At 38.3% G+C, this 25,959-nt stretch overlaps 1 protein-coding gene across 1 annotated transcript in view; it reads left to right on the top strand.

Moving 5' to 3' along the window:
• Nucleotides 1-25,959, top strand: part of si:ch211-186j3.6 (neural-cadherin) — a 361,416-nt gene that overhangs the window by 122,685 nt on the left and 212,772 nt on the right. The window contains exons 2-5 of the mRNA XM_036584289.1: nt 4,208-4,405; nt 6,115-6,340; nt 12,960-13,164; nt 25,459-25,570. Of these exons, the coding sequence (XP_036440182.1) occupies nt 4,208-4,405; nt 6,115-6,340; nt 12,960-13,164; nt 25,459-25,570 (741 nt within the window). The remainder of the gene's footprint in view (nt 1-4,207; nt 4,406-6,114; nt 6,341-12,959; nt 13,165-25,458; nt 25,571-25,959) is intronic.

Here is a 25,959-nt window from a genome sequence, read left to right as displayed (position 1 = left end):
AGCCAGACTTACAGGTTATATGGTTAAAAAAACAACTAAGACACTTCAGTTGTAACTTTTTAATTAGTTACTGTAGTTAAGCAGCCCTGAATCCTGGAGGTGCTTTAGCCCCTCAGCACTCCCACTTCCCACATCCCTGTGTGAGTACAAGTGTGTAAATATGTATGTGTGTGATGGTTTAGCACCTTTAAAGGAGGTTAATTGTTGAAAGTTTAATGATGTGTTATTTGAGTGCAGCCTTTCATAATGAAGAGTGTTAGTCTGTGATGATCTTGATTTTAATCGCTGCCTCTGAAGGCCACAGCTGACCTCACAGGATGTGCATGAACCACTTAAGGGCCTGTTCCAAATTCAATGCCTTTTTTCTTAGTCGTTTCTTTAATAGATGACAAAATTTAATCCGACTGGTGTGCAAAAAGAATCAAACAATCAAACAAGAAAATGAACAATAATTAGTATGATATCTGTCAGATGATGACAGTGATACATGAAAGACTGTTTGGATTGTTGAACACTTCCCCACCAAATCGTGTTCTTATAGTTCTCTGTTGACGCACACTTCGTGGATTTATTTGCATAATTCTTTATGTTCAAAGGCCAACACCATGAGCCTGTCAGCAACCATTTTATCTGATGATCATCTGAGGGTGAGCTGTCTTTAGATTGTCAGACAGTGTTTATATTGTGGTTGAACAAAAAAAGGTTCAAAAAACGACACATAGACGACGTTGTTGCTGTGCAAACAGCCATCGAAAAAAAACAATCAATAATCATTTAGAATTTAAGTCGTGAGCAAAGGCCTCGCCTCAATCCTATTTTAAGCCCCTCTCTCTCTCACTGCTGTTGTCAAATCATTCCTTCACTTTCTTGTTCATTAATATGTGATTCTCTTTTATCTTTGATATTGATACTGTATCTGTGCAGACTCTCTGCATAGGTTCATCTCTCTCTGCTACCATCTCTCTCTATCTCTCTCTCTCTCTCTCTCCTCTGCTGTCAGTAGTGTGAGGTGGCAGGTGTGCTGCTGTCAGCGCCAATGAAAGGGCCAATCACCACCAGAATCAAAGAGACCCCGACTCCGTCACTCACACACACACACTCACACCTGACAGACAGCCTGTCATTTATACCAACCAGAGAGAGAGAGAGACTGAGGCTGAGACTGAGACTTAGAGAGTGAGAGAGGGACGGAGCGACAGCGTGAGAGGGAGAGAGCAAGAGTGATATAGGGAGAGAGACATACAGAGAGAGAGACAGATAGAAAGAAGAAAGGTTACATGGAAAAAGGGGAGTAAAAAAGAAAGAAAGTAAGAAAGAAAGAATAATTAGTAGAGAGAAGGGATCAGAGGGAAAAAAGAAAGATAAATTGATGGAAGAAAGAAAGAAGGGGAAAAAAGAGAAAAAAGAATATATATATATATATATATATATATATATATATATATATATATATATATATATATATATATACGCACACAAAGTAAAAACTGAAAAATGAGATACAAGTTTCAGTTTTTACATTGTGTTTTTTTCATGATGAATGGACCAAAAAAAGACCCAAAATGACTTGGAAAAAATTCTGGTTCCATTGACTTACATTAAAAGAAAAGTGTGTTTTTTCCTTCTCCTGTAAAGTTTTGGTCTGACAACAGTGATACAGTGATATGATATGTAGTTAGTTATATCTAACTATAAAATATGGTTAGACAGAAAACGAAAGTAAAAAAGGAAGGCCAAAATTAGTGAAAGAAAGAAAGAAAGAAAGTTGTCTTTGTTGTGATTTAGTGTTTTTGTGTCTGTTGCACTGCTGACACGCATGCTTGTTTTTCACGTGTTAATGTGAAGGTGAGGCGTATTAGAGAGTTCAGTGAGGGTGAGGTGTATTAGAGAGTGCGTGTTCAGCCTGTCATCAGTTGTCTTCCTCTGTAAAGTGGTGATTTGCTGTAATGAGGAAATGTCTGATGAGGCAATCCAGCAGACACACACAGCAAGTACAGTGGGGATTCTTCTCTATGCTAACATCCCTATACCTGCCTAATGCTCAGATTCAGCTCACTCTCCAACACATTTACACAGCGTACTGTAGAAGTCACAACTAATAGTCCGTCAAAGAAGCATGGAGCGTCAGAAAGCACATAATCAAGTCTATCTGAAATTACTTAAAGGAGAATTCTGCTGACTTCTCAAAATTTCTGCATAATTTAATCATTGAGATGTAAACACAGACATTTAGGGTGGTCTGATGTGAAATGGTTAACTGTAGAGAAACTTACTGACTGTTATTTCTTTAGGAACCAGAGTGCCATGATGTCTCCAGCACAAAAATAGTGTTGGAACCAATAGGAACCAATAGCCATTATGTCTCCAACACAAAAATGGCCATTTTATTTGATATGCAAAACAGCCAGTGTACCTATATGCATTTTCTGAGTATTTCTGTGTAATAGGGATAACTGTACAATAAATCTAAAGGTTTTATTTAGGAATTATTTTGCCTTACAATGCCCTGCATGTCTCTCTCCCATGAATGAATTTTTAAAAATACAGTTTATGCCAAAACCTCATCTAAAAACTATCATAAAACAATATCTCAGACATGGATTTGTAACCATTTTGTGTAATAGCTTTGTGTGATTGAGCTTTTAGAGGTGTTTAACACTTCAGACTTCTGGTTCCTATCACCACCACTTTGAACAGTTTTGACTCTGTAAGTCTCTAGAGCAGAATGTTTCAAAACAGTCTAATGAATGACTTTGTATATATTAGATTAGATTAGACTCAACTTCACTGTCATTGTGCAGAATGCAGGTACAGAGCCAATGAAATGAATACAGATTATAATCTATGATTTAGTTTTTTAGATTGCTAACAAGTCTTTTCAGTATAATGATGATAATAATTATAATTATTTATATAGCACTTTTTGTGCCAGTGGCAGCTGTTTTACTGTTTTATCATCTGTGCTTTACAGACAGATGATAAAACAGTAATACAAGAAATTATGAGTATTAATTTTGAATCATATAAGAAAATGACAGATTAAATTAAAAGATAAATACCTTGAGATGTAGAGTTTTAATTAAATGCTAAGTTAAAGAGTTTTTAGATGCTTCTTAAAAGTGAGCTCCAAGCTTGACTGTCTAATAGAAGGTGGAATTAAGTTCCACAGTTTGGAAGCAGAATAACTGTCTCTCCACAGTGGAGTCTCTCCACTTGTCCTGTATTTTACAGAAGGTAGTAGAACAGCAGAACTTTCTTTCTATCCTTTGTTTTCTTAGAAGTCCAGTAAGAAGAGCATTACAGTGATCAACTCTGCTTGTAACAAATGGATGAACAAGTTTATCTGCATCGCTCTGAGATAGAAAAGGCTGAACTTTAGCGATATTTCTCAAATGATTACAAGCTACTTTAGTGACTGTGTTTACATGCGGGATAAAACAGAGATCACAACCAGGTTTCCTGCTTCAGGTTTGGTATATGAAGCTAAAGAAGTTTCTCATAAAGACGTTTTGTATCCACAAAAAAGTGTGAAGAGTTTTGAAAAAGTGAACTTGCTTGGTAGCGATTATTAGAACTATGATAATGTCACCCAGATCTGATACTGTCAGAGCTGAGTGAATGCAAAAATCTGATTTTACAAAAATCAGACCTGAGCCACATTCATGTGTGGTCTTAGATCAGATGTATATCTAATCTGTGGCATGTTTTCAGTGTGCACTGGTGGGTCATTCCAGGGCAGAGGTGCATTCCTGCTAAAGACAGATATGGGTTTTAACGTGAACACATTAATGTGAACTGTCAAGGCCGAAAGATCTGATCTGAGGAAAAAATCAGAATTATGCAGAAAGGCCTGGAATTTGAACGTACCCTTTGGCATATTATTAATGGCTTCCATTAGTTACATTAGCCGTGTAGCTCCAGTACAAAACTAATGAAGCCAACTTTTGACACCAAACGTGCCTTGGCTGACCGACTGCTTTTGGGATAGGGAGAAATGTGTGTAAATCATGTGTGTCCACCCTGCTGTGCTGATGTGTGTGTTATTCTAACTCTTTTTTCCCCCAGTCAGTTGAATACACCCATGACGTCCAAGTGCTTTTTCTGCAGGGAAACATAATAACAAGAATAATAAACGTTCATTTTCTGTAGCCAACTAAATATAGAAACCATTTCTGAACACTTAGAGATGAGTAATCTTTTGTTGCAGGTCCAGACTGGTACATAGTGAGAGTGGAGCTGACCGTCTTGGACGTCAATGATAATGCACCAGAATGGACTATGGTGCCCTTCCCTTACCTGGCCGTGGTGTCCCCTAATGCTCCTCCAGGCTCACTCGTCTACAAACTTCAAGCCAGAGATGGAGATGAGGGCATTAATGGAGAGGTGGAATACTTTCTGTCTGATGGTAAGAAATTTTTATTTTTTTGTGTTATGGAAAATCTTTCTCACCAGGTAGTGGAAAGAAAAAAACACCTTTTTCTCCTGCTACGGTTGCAGTCTGTCAAACTTGTATTTTAGTATCTTGAAATAATGACTTATTTCTCATAATTTTGACTTAATTTGTAGAAATGCTGACTTGTAGGTCGAGATAGTGACTTATTTTCTCAAAATATTTCTGTGTGACTATAATGACTTACTATGTTGAAATAATGATACAGTATATTGAATTAAAGACATTTTCTCAGTATTTGTAATTATTATGTGAAAAAATGTTCTTAAAATAATCACTTACTATGTCAAAATAATAATATATGTCAAAATAATGAATTATTTTCTCAAAATTGCAAATAGTTATCTACACTATGACATCATGACTTAAATGACTTTTCTTTATATTTTAATTTTATGTTGAAATAATGACTTTTTTCTCAAACTTTTGACTTACAATCTCAAAATTAATTTCACAATGAGATTAAGATCAACAGCTCTCAAACAAAAGATAACACATTTATTATTTTCTAAAGAAAGCTTATACCTTATTATATATTATTAAATGTCTCTCTTCCCTCACATCCTTCCTCTTTTATTACAAGTGGTAGCAAAAAACATTGAGTTAACAACTCTTAAGAATGTTGAAAGATGCTTTATAATCAGCATGTGTTACTTGTGTACTTGTCTGGATTCATGTTTATTGTTATTATTTTATGAAAAGTGTTAATGTTGTCTTAAGTCTGAATAAAAGCTCTAATTAGTTTGAAAATGTAAACAATTTATTTGCAAACCTTAGTACAAAAAATGAGATTTTGTACATTTTAAATGTACATTTCTCATCTGCTGTTTGGAGTGCAAACAAAACAATGACTTTACCAAAAACTGAAACTTTCCTCAACACTGTCGGTACTCATTTTTTGGTTTTGGTTCAAAATAAAAAAGTACGTGTCTATAACTTTTAGTTCATTTTCATTTAATATAATCATCATGCATGTTTATATGAATGTTTTAAACAATAATACTCTTGCGTCATTTTTAAACTTTGGTTGGAAACAAAGGGTTACATTCTTGAAAAGCCCAGTGGAAAATATTCAATCAGAATAGTTTCTCTGTGGTGTTTAGGTAGATAAAGCCAAGTGAGCTCTACCATTGGTTAGGACTTCCAGAGGTGGACAGAATGATGACCTAACACTTCAGATTAGCCACCAATATAGTTTGAAAGTAAAAATAGAATAAATCAAATGTTGTAAGAAAAAAAAACATTTAGAGATCCTAGATACACCCAGTGCATGAATGTTGCTTTTCAGACAGATGTTTGAAATGGAAACATGAGCACCTGTAGGCCAGGTCTCTTTACTCAACTGCGGCATGGTAAAATATACGTTAATCTGTCTATTAAGAGCCTTAATTAAAACATGTATGTCTTTTACAGAGATTAAATATCCATGTTTAATATAAAATGTTCAAAAACATGTTCATGTTAATTGCTGTTAGCTTAGCAATAACATACTACTGGGTGTTTTTTTTTTTAGAATAGTTTTGACCTCAATGGCCTGAAATGAAGGCCTGGCTCTAATAGTCACAGCTCTCCACTAATAAAGTAACATGCATGGTACAGATGTTAATGTAATGTTATTACTGCTATATTTAATGGTAACAGTAAATCACTGTGATCCATTTTAGGAGGAGATGGGCGGTTTGACGTGGACAGGAAGACTGGTCATGTGCGAACCACAGGCCTGCCTCTGCAGAGGGACAGAGAATATTTGCTGACTGTTGTGGCTGCTGACCGCCTGGGTAGCCGCAGCCCTCCTGCTATAGTGTCTGTGGTGGCAGGACCCAGAGCTCCACAGTTCACCAACGCCTCTTACACAATATCCATACCAGAAAACACACCAGAGGGACAACCGTGAGTAAAGACAACACACACACACACACACTCATCAGCATCCAGCATTGTAGCAGTATCTGAAAAAACAGCCTCTGTTACTCAAACAACATGAAAGCTACTGAATTCCCTCGAGTTTTTCCGGATAAGAAAACATCTTTTCCAATGTACACCTTGCTTTCTGCAATTTTTATACTACTGCAAGCCTCGTCTGTACATTAATTTCAGCCAAAGTCCTTTTTTTCCCTTTCCCTTTATCCAGATATCTGTTCATTAACTTTTGCAGATACCTGGATATCAAAATTACAACCCTGTTTCCAAGAAAAGTTGGGATGCGGTGCAAAATGTAAACAAAAACAGCGCAATGATGTCCAAATCATTTACAACCTTTGTTTAATTAAAAATGGTACAAAGACAACATATCAAATGTTGAAACTGTGAAATTGTTGAAATGATTAGCCTGTAATTCCATTATAATTTACATTTTGCACAGCATCCCACCTTTTTTGGCAATGGGGTCGTAGTTGGAATGCACATATGGACTAGGTTCAGTATGGGTGTTCACTCTGTTTGCTTTGTTTGTTGAGTTTATTAAAAATGAAAGGAAAGTAGAAGTGTTGCAGGTACTTAATTGTGTATTTGACACAAAGTTGTTTGCTGTTTCGAGTAAGCTGTAGATTTCTATGCTATTTTATTTGTGACAGACAAATATGCCTATTTCACATACAAGTTTGAAAGGTATAGCATAAAGAACCACCTACTTGTAGAGGCTGAGATAAAAACAACATTGTAACTTAAGAGGCTAGTAGGCATGGTGCATGTGCAGAGTAGTTTACAACACTCGAAGTCATCAAGGCAGGAGTAAACATACAGGCACAGCAAGTACAAAATACACAAGGCTAATTTATTATCAAAAAAACGAAAAACAAAGAAGAGCCAAGCACAGGAAAACACTGCACAAAGAACACAGCCTAGCACTCTGTACAACATAATAAATGGTTTGCAAGCAGCAAGACCAAATAAAGGAGTACATTGTCGCTGTCAAAAAAAAAACAAAAACAAAAACAAAAACAAAAGAAACACATTTATCTCCATTTTTGTCCTTTTATTTTTCTGCATCATTTGAACACACCAGGTGTCCTTTACACTGTGTGGAAATGTCATGATGAATGAATCAATAGGAATGCTCCAAAATGATTTCCAATAAATTCTTGTTACGTAAACTTGCACTGAAAGTTAAGAATGTTTTTGCCTTTTGCTGTAAAGACAAATATGTTTTTCTCTGGACAGCAACAATATACAGGTGAGTTAATGGGTCTGTGGAATAAGCAGGTGTGTGTGGTTATAAGAGGATGGAGCCAGAGCAGAGCTGAGTAGAGCCAGTCAAATTCGGGAATCTCTCCAGAGTCCATGTGCTGTCTCCCCACATGCTGCAGAGGAGAGACACAGTGACAAACCCTCCTCGGTCTCTCTCATAATACATGACATTTCAGTTCACATCTATTTTTTCAACAAATAAAAAAATATATTATATTTTGTTTTAAAACCATAGATAAGGTAATAAAAAACACCTGCAGTATTGACCACACCCACTTCTATGTTTCCCATGCCATGGATGTGGAAAAGTGTTGTAAATTGGGGGTGCCAAAATTTTAACAGAGTATATGTGACAGTCACTGTGATGTCATGCTAATTTTTGTTCTTTTTCATTTGAATTATTCAGAGAGATGCAACTGCACACATATAACCAAGCCAGCAACCACAGCTGATGTGCACACTGCTGTCTCTGCTCCCTCTTGCCGTGCAAATTTTATGCAGATGAGCTGAACGTTGACCAATCAGATTGTTGATATGAGGTTGGAGATGGCCATAATTAAGCTACACATGCTAGCGAGAGATTACTTCAATGGTTGAACAAAATGGAGAGAGAAAGATAATTACGTTGATTAAAACATTTAAGTCTTAAAACAATATTAGGCCACATCAGGGCACAGAACTAGCCTACAAACCGAAGGAACCATTAGCCAGTGAATGGCTACTGCAGATGTTAAACATACACTGACCAGCCACTTAACTGAGTACACCTCCTTGTTTATACACTTATTGTCCATTTTATCAGCTTTACTTACCACACAGGTGCACTTTGTAGTTCTGCAGTTACAGACTGTAGTCCATCTGTTTCTCTGCATACTTTGTTAGCCTTCTTTCATCCTCTTCTTCAGTGGTCAGGACCACTACAGAGCAGGTACTATAATGGTGGTGGATCATTCTCAGCAAAGTAGTGACACTGATGTGGTGGTGGTGTGTTAGTATGTGTGGTGCTGGTGTGAGTGGATCAGACACAGCAGTGCTGCTGGAGTTTTTAAACACTGTGTCCACTCACTGTCCACTCTATTAGACACTCCTACCTTGTCAGTCCACCTTGTAGATGTAAAGTCAGAGACGATAGCTCATCTGCCTCTGCGCAGTTTGTGTTGATCATCCTCTAGTCCTTCATCAGTGGTCACAGGACGCTGCCCACAGGACGCTGTTAGCCAATAGTTTGGTTGATGGACTGTTCCCAGTTCATTAATGACACTGAGGTGTTTAAAAACTCCAGCAGCACTCCTGTGTCTGATTGACTCAGACCAGCGCAACACACACTAACACGCCACCACCACATCAGTGTCGCTGCAGTGCTGAAAATTATCCACCACCCAAATAATACCTGCTCTTTGGCGGTCCTGGGGGGTCTTGCCCACTGAAGAACAGGGTAAAGGGGGGCTAACAAAGTATGCAGAGAAACAGATGGACTACAGTCTGTAATTGTAGAACTACAAAGTGCTCCTATATGGTAAGCGGAGCTAATAAAATGGACAGTACAGAAACAAGAAAGTGTACTTAATAAAGTGGACGCAGCCCCCTTACCACCCCAACTTCCCACCTCCCTGCATCCCACCCACTTCTGGGTCAAATTCTATTGCAGATAAAGATATTTTGAGCATTAAACACAAAGATTCAGGAAAAAGATAGAGATATACCCCTAAAAGACACCTCACCACACACACACACCAACACACACTCTAACCTAAACTAATCTACTTGCATAACTCAACCTTATGCATAGTAAATCTCCCATGCTGGGTGAACTGCTATTGTTTACTTTGTCGCAAATATACAAATACAACATTGCCACAGCGGTCACATGCTCATTCCTGCCCCTGTGGTGAACTCGGCCCTGCCCGCTGGAGCGTGCGGTCTACGAGCGATGGATTACATGCAGAAGTCATTAGCTCACCCGCCGTGTGTGTGGCTGTGTGTGATGAGGAGCATTAAACATGCATGACACACACTAATTCGGCATTGTCGTTCTCATCACGCATCCTCTCGCGGGGCAGCGGTGTATTACCGGCTCTGGAGTGGAAATCGAGAAGCTCTACAATTTTCTTTAGGTGAATTCATAATGTGTTTTTTCAACAGGTCCTTTTTCCAGAAGTGGCAAATAGTCATTTTCTACCTCGGTGTACTTTGTCTACTTTAGTTTCGCAGTCAGTCCCTTGCGTATTCTCTGTATTAGGAATGCTGGAAACGCATACGAACTTTTCGCCACGCTACACGCAAGCTGATTTGTAGCCGTCTGTCAGATGGATAAACAGACCACCTACACCGCCAGCTGATTTACGACAACCTGGAAGCCATTACGTTCAAAATATGTCTTCTTAGACTTCATTTATCAGAGTAAACTGTTTGTATGGTGGATGAAATATCCATCGTCTTTAGCAGCCCACACTATGTTTCTTCCAGCATTTTGCCTCCCTGCTCATGTGTCACACATATTATCTGACTTACACCATTACTCCTGAACCCCATCTCCCCCAACTCCCTTTAAAATGCAAAATCCATGCAAAATCGGCCGTTTAATATGCAGTGGCGTACCATGGAGATCCCCCAGGCACTCTATACCTGGGAAATAATGGGCTAGCAGCAAATTAGTGGTCAGGTGACTTCTTAATAATGAATGCCAGCATTTAGTACAAAATATGCTATTCATTTAAAAAAAAAGGTTAAAACTCAAAATCCAGGGATTAATTATGTGTTTGGATCATTTTGTCTTGCAATAATAAACATATTGTAGTGTTGGCAGAAGAAGAAACCATTATTCTGCCATAACCAGTGCTTTTTATTGAGCACACCAGCAGAAAGAGACACATACAGAACACCAAACTCAAGCAGGAGGTCACCACTAGCCACGCACTTCACCCTGACCATGACCCCCACCACCGCACACACACAAAAACCCCAACTAACAGCCTGACACAACAACACAATAAACACATATATACACACTAAAGTAACCACCAACAGGAAACGACACAAATAAGTCCATTTGTTGGAGGGCACGTGCCACTATGAGCCTTTGCTTGTGGTTATCTGCCTAGCCACACCTCCAGAGTCTCCATTCCATTTATTTGACCAGTGAAAGAAGAAATTCAGCAGAAATTGTGGATCCTCCACTTTCAATCCATACCACATTTATCTATGTAAGCAAAAGAGGAAATATTTTATTATGATTTAGATTTAAAGAGTTACTCCTCTTGCTTTCCTTTACATGTTTTTCTTGGTTTTAAAGAAGTCCAAGACTCCAAACTGTCAATACAGAATTCAAATGAAATGGAAATTTAATTAATTCTATTCATATTCTGCATCGACAGATTCGAGTCTGCGCACTATACAACTACATTTTGCAATTATTTTGTTCAATTTTAGACATGAAGTTGTAAGCTTCAACTTGAAACAGATTGCTAGCTTCTTTTAAAACTTACTAAACCTGCAGCTGGATTAGCTTTGCTATACAAACGGATTAACCGCTTCAAGTTGTTTTGTGTCTTTCCTTTAAACAGCACATTTACTGCATGCTTCATTCTGTCCTTCAGGCTGAAGGTTTCTCTATAATGAAAGGCTCATTATTTGAAGCTGTACTGAACCTGACAGGTTTTTACTTGGGTTTACTTTGTACAGTGCAGTACCTAGAGCTTATAATGAGACTGAACTAAAATTCTGCACTAAAAACTTGACACAAGACTCACACTCTCACCCAAGACTGCAGACTCAAATTGGACTCGCACCCTAGGGACTCGCATGAACTTGCATGAAGTGACTTATAGACATCTCTGTTACATAGAAGTAATAATGTAAGAGTTCTAGATTTATATAGATTAGCCTATGTTACACATTAATTCACTGCCTACTCGGTTAGACATGGCCATGTTCCTCCAAAATTGCTCAAAATTCTCAATAAGGAATCAGGTACTAAATTTGTGAACTCTGCATGGAGTCTCTATATATGTATGTGTAACTCATTCTTGTCCCTGTAACTTGGCATCCCTAATTTCTTTCCCTCCATCTCTTCTCCATCACTCTGCCTCCTCCTGTCAGTGAATTGTAAGTGATGAGCTGTGTGTGGCTGGTGGCTGATCAGGCTGTGGAGCGTCAGCTCCTTCATCACCAGCCTGCTGTCTCTCATAGCTCCAGCTGTACTCTGCACACTGTGATTGGCTCAGACAATAATCTAATGAAGGAAATGCGGATTGTGGGCTACAGTCATGCCCACAGGCCTGCAGTGATTAAGACAGAGTGTCCCCAGCCAAGACTGGTCTACAAAAATCCGGTTTCTTTTGGGCTCAGTTACCGTATTACTGATGTTTATGTGTGTGTGTGTGGTTGTTTTTGTACACTTTCAGGACAAAAATGTCCTAAAGTTTTAGTCATTCAGGTTAAGCTTAAATTCTAATTACATATAAGTAGTTACATATTGCCACTGTCATATCAAAACCCTGCTACTCGACTTATTCATGTTTTATTATTATTTTTAATTTATTGTTATTTTTTACACCATTTGAAAATGCCATCTGCCCTTGAGATTGGGTGGACACCAATGTAAATAAAACCATTTTAAAAATAACAGTACAGGTAGCAATGAAAATAAACAATAGCAATAAAAAGCTTAATTTTATGAAATGAGATGAGTAAAATATGTAATTTGAGCCTTTATAAGGCCTGTATTAATATTGTTTATTATTTATGAATAAAGGGTCAGTTTGTAATTCAAGCTAATTGTTGATTTCTAATTGAGGTTTTAACATGAGTCAGAGGGTACATTATCGACCCAGTGCTTCGGTAAGAATTGTGCATAAAATGATGATATATAATGCACAAATTATTGCTCCTGAAAATGCTTAATTCACCCTAGTTATTGCTTAATAAAGAGGTAATAAGAAGCTGGTTAATGAGCAACTAAAGGCTTTATCATGCCAAGACAAGGTTTTATTATGACAGCAACTACACACACAGCACACACACACACACACACACACACACACACATATATATATATATATATATATATATATATATATATATACACGTCCATGTCAAACTCTGTGTGATCTGTACCTACTACTTGCTACTTGAAGCACTGAAGCACTGCAGTGACATTTTTATCTTCAATCTGCTTTTGTCATTGGCAAAACAGTTTTTCTTTTATGCAAACACATCAGTTTGATTTTATAAGACAGCATGCTCATCCACACTTTCATCTCACCGTGTTGTCACTTTGAACCTGCGTTCTCTTTACACTGCCTCGCTCTGTTTCCCCCTCCAGCTTCCTGGTCACTCCGGCTCTGTCCTTCCAGAAGCAGCCGATCAGCTACAGCTTGCTGATCAACCCCAGCAGCCTGTTCAGCATCCAGCAGGAGACCGGTGAGATCAGCCTCACGCGCAGCATCGACTACGAGACCGACCAGCACCGTTACCTGCTGCTGGTGAGGGCCAGTGAGAACAAGGACAGCCTCAGCAGCGCCGCAGAGGTAAGGAACTGAGGTTAGAAGGTCTTTCAGAAAAGAACAAGACCAACTCAAGTGAGACTGCTGCAGTATCTTTCTCACTGGTCGGGAGCTCTGGCTGAAAACACTGTTTAAAAAAAGTATATCTCAAAAAAGTTTGGATTTTATAGTGAAACGATCAGCCCATCATATTTATCCCTAAAACCTCAATTACAGAAAAGAAGACTTTTTCACAAACATGCAAAATAAAACAGACTTTAAATGTATGTATTCTGACCAAAAGGCCTGCTCTATTCTTATAAGGCTGAATAGGATTTTGCCATCATTTAATGATAGAGGGAGAGGGAAATAAGACCCTCTTTCCCACCACACAGTTAGTTAAGCTGTCTTGTACTCCTAGCACAGATGGATGAGGCATTGTCAGCGTTGAAAGTAGCGATCTTCTAATCATAGGGTAAAACTTTAAAGGAATACTGAACAAGCAAATTAACACAATTATCCACTTACCCCACATGTAATTTGTCAGCCAAGACATGTTTGGTGTTTTTTTTTTTTTGCTTCTTTATCTTAGCGCTGGAGCTACAAGGCTAACGTTGCTTGCAAGCACTAGAAGTCAATAGTCACCGAAATCTTTTCTATAACTACATCCCCAAAACTTCTCTTAACCTGCTCAAACTGCATCTGGGTCTTTATGAAGGTCATGCAGACTTTTCACTGCGGTTTCGAGCTCAATATGGCTTACAGTGCCTAATAAAAAGGAACAAAACCTCACCAGGGCAGCCATTTTAGTCAACAGGCATTGCTGAATTCTGCACCCGATCACATGTGCCCACATCACTCAGGCAAATGGATGCTAGTGATTATGTTCACAGTTGTCTCTCTTCATGAATAACTTTTTTTTCACTTAAATAATCAGCAAAACAAATCGTCTGACCAGGGGTGGGCAGACTTTTACAGAAGACTATAAGTAGAAGCAACACAGTTTTTTAAAGAGGTCTATATGTCCATATGCCTGTGTGATGCACGTCCATGAGTTGGGGGTTGTATTTCAGCACATATTGTCTAAAATAGTGTTCAGGCACGTGGTGAAGTTTTGTTCATTTTTACAGTTGACAGTAAGTCTGCATGACCCTTGATGTGGTTTGAGCAGATTGAGGTTTTGCAGATGTATTTACTGAAAAGATTTGGGTGACTATTGACTTCTAATGTTTGTCTGCAACAATAGCATTGTAGCTCCAGTGCTAAACTACAGATGCAAATTTGTACACCAAACATGTCTTGACTGATAACTATATCTGAGGTAAGTGGAAAACTGTGTAAATCTGATCTAAATTCAATGAAGCATTCATTTAAGACCAGTTCACACAAAAAGTGTGTCTGAAATATTTACATTGCCCATCTGACAGAGCAGATATGTCTCCATGTTACAGTCACATAAAAATGGTAATGGTAGCATGTTAGAAACAGAAACATAAGTAAGGATACTATTGGGGGTGTCTTAAATGTACAACAGTATTTTAGAAATAATAGAGCCCCTGATATCCTGTATTTTCAGGGCCTTTTTTGAGAAAAGATATCTCAAACTATCAGTCTCCCAATGACGGGGTGAAACCTTAAGGTCAATTCAGTTCACAATATGACATCTTTTTCTTGTTAAAGTACAAGCCATTCTATGCTGCTGGAAGCTGGTGTAATTTATTTTGCTTGCGCATGTGATGCATAAACTGAGATCCATTAAATCACTCCCTCCCACTTTCTTGTTGGGTTGTAATCTATATTTAAAATGATAATCAACTGCAATGTTTTGATCTTGTTGCCCTAGTAATTGCAGAGTAACTATAGTAATGTAGTAACAGTGTTTGATCGATAGGCCTTTTACTTGACGACGACTGAGATAGAAACTTGTGATTTTGTCAAAACAAACAGATCAGCTGTTTGTTTGTATTATCACATTTTAATTAAACCTGCAGTAAAACAGTGTAATTGGAAGAGAAAGGAAGAAAAATATAAGCTGATATTCCCACCTGTAGCAGTTACATGATGGAATTGTGGAAAGTGTGGATTGGATAGATCGTCACTTATGCTTCACTTGCGCTACACGTACATGATGCTAACATGTCGCGTCTGGTGTGAAATCAGGGTCAGACAGCTGCTCCACTCTGGAGCTCCCTGACTAGCGGCTGGTTATCAGGATATGAGACACCCTAATAATGCCTTTAAATGATTTTCTCCCTAACGGCTTAACCTTGCTCATTCAATGCGTGTGAAAGCTTAGTTTTCCTGAATGTAATTACAGCTCTCCTGCGACTTTACACCATGTCAATCGATAGTTATCACCATTTAAAGAAGAGAAAACCTTCTCACCATCCTCTCCGGTGAATTCAAACCCAGTACGATAGTTCATTTCACTACAGTGCTTTAGCAGATTCAAAGTTCTTCTGGAAGCTCTCATTCCCCTGAACATTTTGATGTCTCACTCATTGTGATGGACCATGTCAATAGATAAAAATCACACTTCAAATGAACTCTTCCAACCCACTGCACTCAAAACGCTTTCAAACCTGGTGTATGATATTTGACGACTGATTTCTTTTCAGCCCTTTTATAGAATTTTAACCACTCAAAGTTTTTCAAAGAGCTTAAAACGCTTGGAGATGTAACATCTTACAAAGACAACAGATGATGACAGTGCTAAGCAGTGACCTAAGCTAAAACTTACAGTGCAGTGCAAAAGTCAGACACCACCTTTTATTTATATTTCCAGTAAAAATGACCTAGAAGTACAAGTGACACAGAACCTCAGCAGCTATATATAGTATCAGATTTTCCAGTATTCATTGTGTCCACCAATTGCCTTCATTACAGCTTCCATTCTTTTCAGGAGACCTACATTCAGTCATTCAAGGAAACCAGCAGGGATATGAACACCTCCAGAGTTCAGTCTTAGAAACTGGTTAAACTTTAAGCTTCTCAAAATCCCAGAAATTCCAAACACATTGAATGATGTCGAGGTCTGGACTGTGGGGTTTTTATCTTTTTTGCCTGTTTTCTTTTCTCAGTAAGGGCTTTTTGACAGCTACACATCCTTTCAGACTCATAGTGTTGGGTTTTCTTATTACAGTGGAAGGATGGACAGAAACCTTTTTTTTAGATCTGAAGCAAGAGTGGAGCTTGATTTTCTCCTCTCTCTCTCAAAAGTGACAACTTTAAGTACACTTTTTTTTTCTGATGGGGTTTTGGTGGTCTACCAGGTCTTGCATGGTCCCATTTTCTCTACACCTTTACTGTTTTTCAACTCCAGTTTTGGAAACTGCAGGTGTTTTTCACATTTGACTTTTCTTTTTCTTATGCGAGTGAATGAATTCCTCTCAAAAATACCTCTAGAAAGATGAACAACTTGTACTCAATGGCTTGTACTCAAATCCAGACCTCAACATAATTCAATGTGTTTGGAGTTACTGGGATTTTGAGAAGCATAACATTCAACCAAAGACTGAGCTCTGGAGGTGTGGAAAAATTTCCCTGCAGGTTTCCTTGAAAATCTGAATTTAGGTCTCTTGAAAAGAATGGGAGCTTCAATGAAGACAAATTGTGGACACAATAAATACGGGAAAATCTGATATTATATTAAGCTTGTTGAGGTTCTGTGTAACTTGTACTTCTAGGTCATTTTGACTGGAAATGAAATCAACAAAGGGTTGCCTCTGACATTTACACATGACTCCATATTGGAAGATGATTCACGAATGGCATCTTGAAATAACATCCCTATATTTTATGGCACATCTCCTATGGAGATGTACTTTTTACAGCTTTATGGTTTTACATCTATCCATTAGGGTGCTGTAAAGAATAACTATTTGAAAGTGTAATATTTCGCAATGTTACATGTCAAATACAGAACGCATTAAAGTCCTATTACTCAAGAACGCAAAGCAATTCTTGCCCAATTATTACACCTTTCATCAATTCTCACCGTCACGATTGTCGATAATTAATTTGACAGCTATGTTTTAAGTGCATAGTAATTAAACCCCAAACTGAATCTATGTACCCTTAATGTCACTTCGCCTCCAATATAATTAGGATGTATGGCAGACTGTATTCTTGATGTTTATGCCTCCATGCCAAGTTATTGTCACTTGGCCCAAATGGATGACTGAATTAGAGTGTGGCGCTGAGGAAAGTGCGAGAGCGAAGATTTATTTTAAGTCCGCTGCTGATGGTCTCGCCCATGCCTCTCACAATAACATGACCCTTGAGGATCCAATCTCACTGTGTCGAGGCGTGATCTGTGCTGCTCAGTGATCCATAGATCTTGCCTGGCCTGAGGCAAGGCAGCCGAGTGCGGAGCGATGTCGCAAAACAATGCCGTGTCACGGTGCACTCGGCTGAGAGAGGCCTTGATGAGTGCAGTAAGAGACAGCCAAAAGACTGGCAGCTGCTCCTCTGATCTGTCTAATCCTGTGAACCGAAGACTGGGGGTAAGAGGGAGAGAGCGAGAGAAGAAGGGAAAGTTTAGCTCCCATCCACCTCAGCCCACGTCACAACCTTTCTGTCACCCTGCATGCCCTCGTCGCCCTCCTCAGTTCATCAGTTCATCAGGCCTCCGGCCACAGCTCCATCTTCACTGTTTGCAAAAACAACAGACGCTGTCCGAACAGAACAAAGTGCAGGACATTGTGCCGCTCCAGGCAAAACACAAATGCACTTCGCCCCTGTCTAAATTTGCAGCGTCACAACCAATAGTCAACAACACAGAAACAAGAATGATGATGATGGACAACAATGATTTCCAAAGGACTTTCCAATCTAAGCAAACCTAAAGGGGAATTACACTGATGTTAATACGTGTCTACATAATAGTTAAGATGTAAACACAATCATTCAGAGTGGTTTGATGTGAAATGGCTCAGTCTGGAAACAGACTCTGTAGTGATGATAGGAATCAGGGGTCGTAATGTCTACGATGCAAATATAGCCATTTTATTTACAGTCTAAAAATGAGTGAGACGACAGGAGTAAAAGAGTGGTAAATATGAACAAACAAGCTTTCTTTGTGCCCTATTTTGCCTTAGAACATCCTGCATATTCTCTAGAATGGACCATTTCACATCTTCGTCATCATCATCAGCTGCGTTCCAAAGGCTGCATGCGGGGTAGGAGGCATTTCTCAGCTGCTACGTTATAGCAGGTCATTCCAAAGTGAAGGACCCTCCATATACAGCCTTGAAATGCAGCCTACATTCAGAGTGATTTCAAGGATGCATCAGATGTACCCTTCCAGGCCTTTTGTTACCCACAGTTCTTTGCGCACAAATGACGTAAAGGAAAAAAAAAACAGCACCACGAAAATGCCAGAAAACAAAGCCGTTGGAGCAGAGTTCGTTTTAAAATGTAAGTAGTTCACATACTTGAATTTGTCTTTGTTACCTTAAAAAGTATAAAATGACTGATTAATTAAAGCGTTTGTCCATGTACTGTATATTGTCTATATATCGTATTTTATTTAGAAGTATTTGTTTATATGTAGTTTATCATACTACATAAGAACATCTCGTCCATTTCTGTGAAGAAATGGAAAAGCAAGAATCTTCATAGGACAGTCCTACTGAGGACCCGCACTACCTCGGGTGCAGCCTAGGCTTTGGAACGCAGCTATCCTGACCTTTCTGTCACTGATAGGACCATGAAATATCTGGCAACCCTATAGACTGTAATTTTTATTAATGCCACCAGTCTTAACAATACAGGTGCCAAAGAGGGAACCATCCACTGAAAGATTCTACAGTGAAGCAAAAGTGGTTCTTCTATGGCATTGCTTCAAAGAACTCACTATCCCTCAGACCTTTCTGGACATTTCTGCATTAATTAAATCATTAAGACATAACAGGAAATAGTTATAAATATCCTGGTTAAGTTTCTCTACGGTGCACTTTTCACATGGAACCACCATGAATGAATTTACATCTTAACAATTGAATTATGCATACATTTTGACAAAACATACATTCTCCTTTAATTAGAATACAGTAAGATACTGTAGGCAGGTGAGAAATGGGGGCTGGGATGAGAGGCAGCTTGAGCAATGACTGACACATTTCAATTCCAACTAAATCCATATTTTACATTTTTCTTGTATTTTTTCCATTGAGATCCACTAATTAAATTGTTGTGTTTCTTTATGTACCATAATGGTAATAATTCATTTTTACATGATTATTTTCCAATCTGTCTGTATCCCTTAGAATCAAACAGGCTGTTTTTGTTACTGTGCCGTTAAGACTGATATATGTAAATGAGCTCTGTTCTGACTGGCTGCTGTGTATTGTGCCTCATTCCAAAAGCAGTGTTCAGGGTGCGAGGTTGGGGCTAAACTGCTGTAGGCTGAATAGGTGCATATTTGCAAATAAGATGGTTTTGTGGCTGTTTTTGCAGCTTAGTTTCCATATATGAACTGGGTAGTGAAAATTTTACATATACATATTACTTCAAACATCTTTATTTATAAAAAAAAAGCAAAGGAAATTCGTTTTTCCATGGCAGGAGGGCTCACAGACCATGTGCACAGAGAGCTTGGGTAAATTGAGCTAGTTGAGCTAGTTTGACTATATGCACTGGCAGTGCACTCAACAGCAAGTAACAATATGCATCCATCCAGCTGTTTCAGAGTCTACAGCCATTGTTCTCACTGAGTTTAGCCTTCTGAGCTGCTTTGTAGGTGGCCACATGTGTTTAGACTTGTTTGAAGTGAAGTTTTGCAGTGCTAGAAGTTACCTGAGCCGGCACTGATGTGGACAGGCTCTGCACTCCCAGACTTTATAAGAGCCGACAGACTCTCCTCTCGAATTCATACCGTCTTTCTTCATCACTTCCCCGTCTGAAAAAACAGCCCTTCTCATATCACCATGGGGAGCAAAGAGGTGCTCGAAGCCTTGCTCTTTCCTTCCATATTCTTTCAAAGGTACTTTTTGCTGTTTGATTTAGAGTTATGGGCCTTGTTAGAGAAAGAAATAAAAGTAATGGTTCAGACAGTGATCTGTCATTGGATGTTTGACCGCTTCTGCAGGAACTCAGTCTATTTTGATCTCTCCAGTTTTGAAAGTTACTTAGCAACTGCCAGTGAGCTGTAGACACAAGGAAAGCTTTTTTTTCCCCTTCTCTATGTCTCTCTTTCTCTCTCCTGCCTCTCTTTCTTACACACACAAATAGTTTTCTTCTCCTCAACCTTTCAAAATACACGTGAAATGTAAAAGAGCTTCATGCAATCTTCATAAGCTAACCTTGACAAAGTGTAGCTTCAATAATTGATTGCTCTCATTGTTTGAATGCAGGATTCTATATTCAGGCACACAAACCTCCCTGTTCAAGTGTGCAGGATAAAAGACTACAAAATTCTTTTGCATCTTACTGTTTCTCATGCATGAAGAAATTATTCACACTGCACTCATTTCAAAACTTGCCCTTAATTGGCAAGCATGTGCATCATTTTGTAGAAAATTTACTGCAATCATTCTGAATCATGTCATTTTTCATATCAACAGAATTTTACCTCAAAATCAAGTTATTTTGTCATTGTATTCTATAATAACAAGCACATTTGTCCACCTATTCAGCTGGAGTTACAAAGAGTGTTTCAGCATGGGCTGCCCTTTTTCAGTGAGGCACAGTATAGAACAGAGGATATTTACATATATCACTCTTAAAGATACAGTAAAACAAACAGCCCATTTAACTCTAAGGTAGAGGTCAGCAACATGCGGCTCATTAACTGTCCTGTTGCGGCTCCACAGCAGAATTAGATTTTTAGGTAAAAATAAAAATATTCCTCCTTTATAGTAAATTAAAGCTCTGCCGGTCGTTCTAACACAGTTTTAACAATAAATAGTCTTAAACACTGGAGTTAAAGTAGTGTATAACTGCTAATTCACCAGCCTTTAACCCTGAAGGTTGGTGCACAGACTGCTGGTCACCACAGCAGCGCAGTCAACAATCCCATCTAGCTAGTAGCTAACGAAAAGGAATAATCAATAAACGAATTGATAATTTGGAGACAAATGGACTTATTTGCATTTATAAGCACTCCAGCTGGTTTCTTTGTACGTTTAATCTACAACAAGAAACTGTCAAACACTAAAAAGTCACAAAGCTGAAGTCAACTTCTCTTTCACCAGCTTCTTATATGAATTTTCATGTTACACTATTTTTGTGCAAAAGTTTCCTGTTGGAGATACAAGAAAAGCAGCTATAGTTGAGCTAAAGCTTATAGCAGAGCAAAGTAAGTAAGTAAAATGGACATAAAATGTTGTGGCTCCCAAGGTGGTTTGATTTTTGTAAAGGACAAAATGGCTCTTCTTAACATTCAGGTTGCCGACCCCTGTTCTAAGGGATATAGAGACGCTGGAAAACTGGTCATGTTAAAATGAATTAGGGCTATGTTTTAGTGAATAAAACCACACAAGTCATAAGAGGACCGTAGAGACAAATATAAAACACAAAAATGATGTGGGCCTTTTAACATGGTAACACATATACTCTTAAACATAAAGCTTTCTAAATGGTTCTTGTCTTAGATGTTCAGTTAGGGGGAAATGGATTGCTGCAGAAAGCTGTAGATTCCTTAAACTTTAAAAAGGTTCTTCAATTTCACACATCATTTAGAGCTTGAAATGTTTTTCCAAGCCTATAGGGACCCAATGTTGGGTTCACTTGGGTGTGATCGGGTTCAGCTGAGCTTCGACATTAATTTCCAAATATGTCTTAGACTCGGTTCAGGTTCAGATTTTGGGTTCTTACAGCCCACCTTCCACTTATTACAGGTTTACCCTCCATTTCCCTCCATTTAGTTTTACTCTTTAACAGATTTTACCTGTATTTCCCGGTTTTGTTACTTCTTACTTTATTCTTCCTTCCTACTTTCAACAGCTCTAAAAAGGTTTTCAATCTGCGATGCTGGAATTACAAACATAATTTAGCACCAAGGTCCACAAGGCTCACGCTCAGGAGAAAATGAATGAGCCGGAATGTGCAGTAATCAATTCAGGAAGGTATAGGTTACAAATGAATGTTTAATTTATTTTGCCTGAAGGTATTTTTAATGTAATGTGTTTAATAGGTTATATGTAAAGAAGTAGATTTGTAGGATTAAACAAGTGAAGGCTAACATCTCACTATATCATCACAGCATGAGAACAGCACAGTATGGAAAGCTTATCCAAAAGTCAGCTTGGGTCAGTTTTGAACTCAAAATCAAATCTTGATAGTTCGGGTCGGGTTCAGACAGAATTTTATTGGACATGGGTTGAATTTGGATGCTGTGCATCAGGTCAGATCGGGCTCAGAAAGAAAATTCAGTAACACTTTATTGGAGGGCTACCTACATAGTCACTATATAACACATGTATAAGCACTCAATACAATTTCTGAAGCAATATTTGAGTGTGTATGACCAGCTTTTGCTATTAACCATAAGATGCCATGATGTTCTATGAAGTAAATGACATAGCGTTGACATGAAGAACCTTAAACTGTGCATTAGGTCAGATCAGGCTCAGACATGGTGTATAAGCGGTCAAAAACATTTATGAGGAAATATTGGAGTGTTTATGTCCAGTTTATGCTAGTAACTGCAAGATGATAGAAGGAAATGACATTAAGGAACCTTAATGGACATTTGTTCCATTTATAACAATGTTATAACGCACCATTTCCTAAGTAACAGAACCTAAAAGGAAGGCGTAGTTTAGAAGTTTATATAAGTTCTACAGAGTTCTACATGAGTTGAAGTATAAAACTTTTATGCCAAAACAATGTTATTTACTTCAGCTTATGGTATCTTGCGATTACTGGTGTAAGCTGTTCATAAATACTCAAGTATTGTGCTATAAATATGTTATACAATGCTTATACATGTATTATGACATCCTTATGTAGGCAGCTTTCAAATAAAGTGTTACTGAAGATTCTCTGGCTATTTTTTGGGTTCAGATGAACACTCATGAACATGATCTTTTACAATATCATTAATAAAAATGGTTCTTTAAAGCAGTGCTTTTCAGACTGGTCCTTACAGCCCCCCAGCCGGCCCACATTTTTGTTCAATCCAGCCAACACATAGACATGGAGAAGACACAGAGCACAAATCTGGGGGGTGCTGCCAGTTTGAGGACCATTGCTTGAAAGGTCTTTTAGGGAACCAACAGCACTTCTGCTATTGCATCACTCCAAAGAACCCATACTGGCACCTTTATTTTAAAGAGTATTGCTAGAAAGACCTTCATATAGGGAAATATTTATTTTTTTCAGCTTGCAACACACTGAATATTAAATTCAGAACTAATTCCAGCATTTCTGACACAGATCCTGTGCGGTATATTTTTTCCCACTAATGCTGTGAGAACCCAGCCAGTCTAGTTCAGCTGAATATTTTTCCCCTCTGTAAGTTAAGTTTATTACTGTGATTTGCGCAAGTAAATGAATTCAGCTCAACATAAATGAGTCAAGGCACGATTAAAGTGCTCGTGTAAACTCAGCTGTCAAGTTTAATAGTGAGATATCTTTACATTCTATGAAAGGTGTGATGTTTAAAGAGGCTTCAGTGGGAGTAAATGTTAGTTTGGGATTCACAGAAATAGACGTGCATTTATGGATTTTTTCTGATAGAGTGGAGGAAACCTGAAGCTGGTTGCTTGAATTAGAGCAGAGCAGAAAAGCACAAATGCTTGAACTGCTGACTCTGAAAAGCATGATGTTACTGGCATGAGCATTAACACTACAGTGCTGAATACTCACGTAATGCTAAATAGAAGGGGGGGAGAGAGAGAGAGAGGAGAGAGAGAGAGAGAGATGGAAAGGGAGATCAAAGGGTGGAAATTAAGTGATTTTACTTTTTTTGTCCCAAAAAAAGAATCTTTGTACTAGGTCAGCGGGGTAGCTGAGCTTGGCAGGGTTAGCAGTGAAAGGGCAATCTAGCGAAAGCAGCTTTGCTGTGTGTGGTAAGCACTCGGGACAATTACTGATGAATCCTTCCTCTGTGCTCCCTCACCCCCTATCCCCAGCACAATCACAGCCATTCACCACAACTTCATAATGTGGTCCCACTGCACCCTTTCCCTTTTAATTATGCTTTTTCATTTCTTTTTTATCCACTATTCAGTGCCACGGATCATGTGGCCCTGTCGTAAATCTCAGTGCGTGCATCACTGACCAAAGACGTCTGGCTTTCTGCTTTTTTCTCTTTATTCTTTATCTGCTTTCATCCTCAGTCATCGCCATTTCTTTATCTCTCTCTCTCTCTCTCTCTCTCTCTCTCACTCTCTCTCTCTCTCTCTCTCTTTCTCTGTTCAGTGCTGAATACTACTGACATAACAAAATGTACATTTACAATTATATTGTTTGAGTGTCTTAGTCAAACTGCATGTTTGTTGATTTTCAATACAACATAAAAAATTAGAATGTGCCATAAAAACTGCTATACTAATTAAAAGACCCATATCCTATTTTTTGCATTGTTTTTTCCTCCAATTATAACATTGAGTGGTTTGATATACCAATTCATTTTTACATGATTATTGTCCAGCCTCTTTTTATTCCTTATGATTAAATAGGTTGTTTTTTTACTGTTCCTTTAAAACTGATGCATGTAAATGAGATCTGTTTTGATTGGCTGCCCTGTCTTGTGCCTTATTCAAAAAAACTGAAGCCCTCCATATACCATATAGCATCACTGTGAATGGCTAGAGCTAAACTACTGTAGGCTAAATAGGTGGATATATGTAAATGTGACATCGAATTTTCATGACATCTCAAAAGCAATTACTGAAAAACAATGAATGAATTTGTGAATTCATCAAGAAAATAATGGAAAACACATGAGTTAGATGTTCAGGTTCATTTGATTCCTGCATTTATGTGATGAAAATACACAAACATCTTCTAAGCCGCTTATCCTTCTGGGTCACGGGAGCCTATCCCAGCAGTCATTGGGTGGAAGGCAGGAAACACCCAGGACAGGTCACCAGTCCATCGCAGGGCAGACAGACAGATACATTCACACCAAGGGGCAATTTAGCATGTCCAGTTAGCCTAGTTAAAAGTTATAATATACACAGTGATAAAGCTCATTTTGCACTGCTTTTGAAGGGATTTATCATCATTAACGATGCAAAATATTCACGATTACTTGAATCTTTTCACTGCCATAACAAAAGCAAAGAGAAAACATTAACCATCAAATGATGTGTGTCGACTGTAGTTCAGTCTCTCTCTCTCTCTCTCTCTCTCTCTCTCTCTCTTTCTCTCTCTCTCATGATTAACCAGGTGCGGGTCATCATTACAGATGAGAATGATTGTGTCCCAGAGTTCCTGCAGTCCATTTATAGCAAAGATGGCGTCCCTGAGACAGTAACTACAGCAACATCTCTCCTTCAAGGTAAAACCTATCCATGCTCCCCCCTACATATATATATATATGTAATTTTTTTCTTGCTTTTTTCCTTTATTGTACATTAATATAGAGATGACTACAAGGTTAGAAATGGTCGTGTATTGAGAGCCTAAATATCCTCTTGTTTTGAAATGCATATTTCCAGTGTTGTTTTGCAAAAATCAATAAACATATGTTTTAAAACAAAAAGAAACAAAAGCAAAGTGTGCTATAATTTACCATTAGGTTGAATATGATATGTGCTAACATTCTGTAAAACCTTTCATTGTTGTTAGCAGTGATGATTTTTATGAAAAAAGTTTGTGAACATGAACTCATCCAGGAAGGCAGATTTCAATTTGAAACTATGAACTAAGTTCCTTTTGTTTTAAAGT

The sequence above is a fragment of the Colossoma macropomum genome, unplaced genomic scaffold (assembly GCF_904425465.1).
Source record: "Colossoma macropomum unplaced genomic scaffold, Colossoma_macropomum, whole genome shotgun sequence".
NCBI classification, from domain to species: domain Eukaryota; kingdom Metazoa; phylum Chordata; class Actinopteri; order Characiformes; family Serrasalmidae; genus Colossoma; species Colossoma macropomum.
The sequence above is the reverse complement of the archived record's forward strand: the minus strand, read 5'-3'. Positions and strand labels throughout refer to the sequence as shown.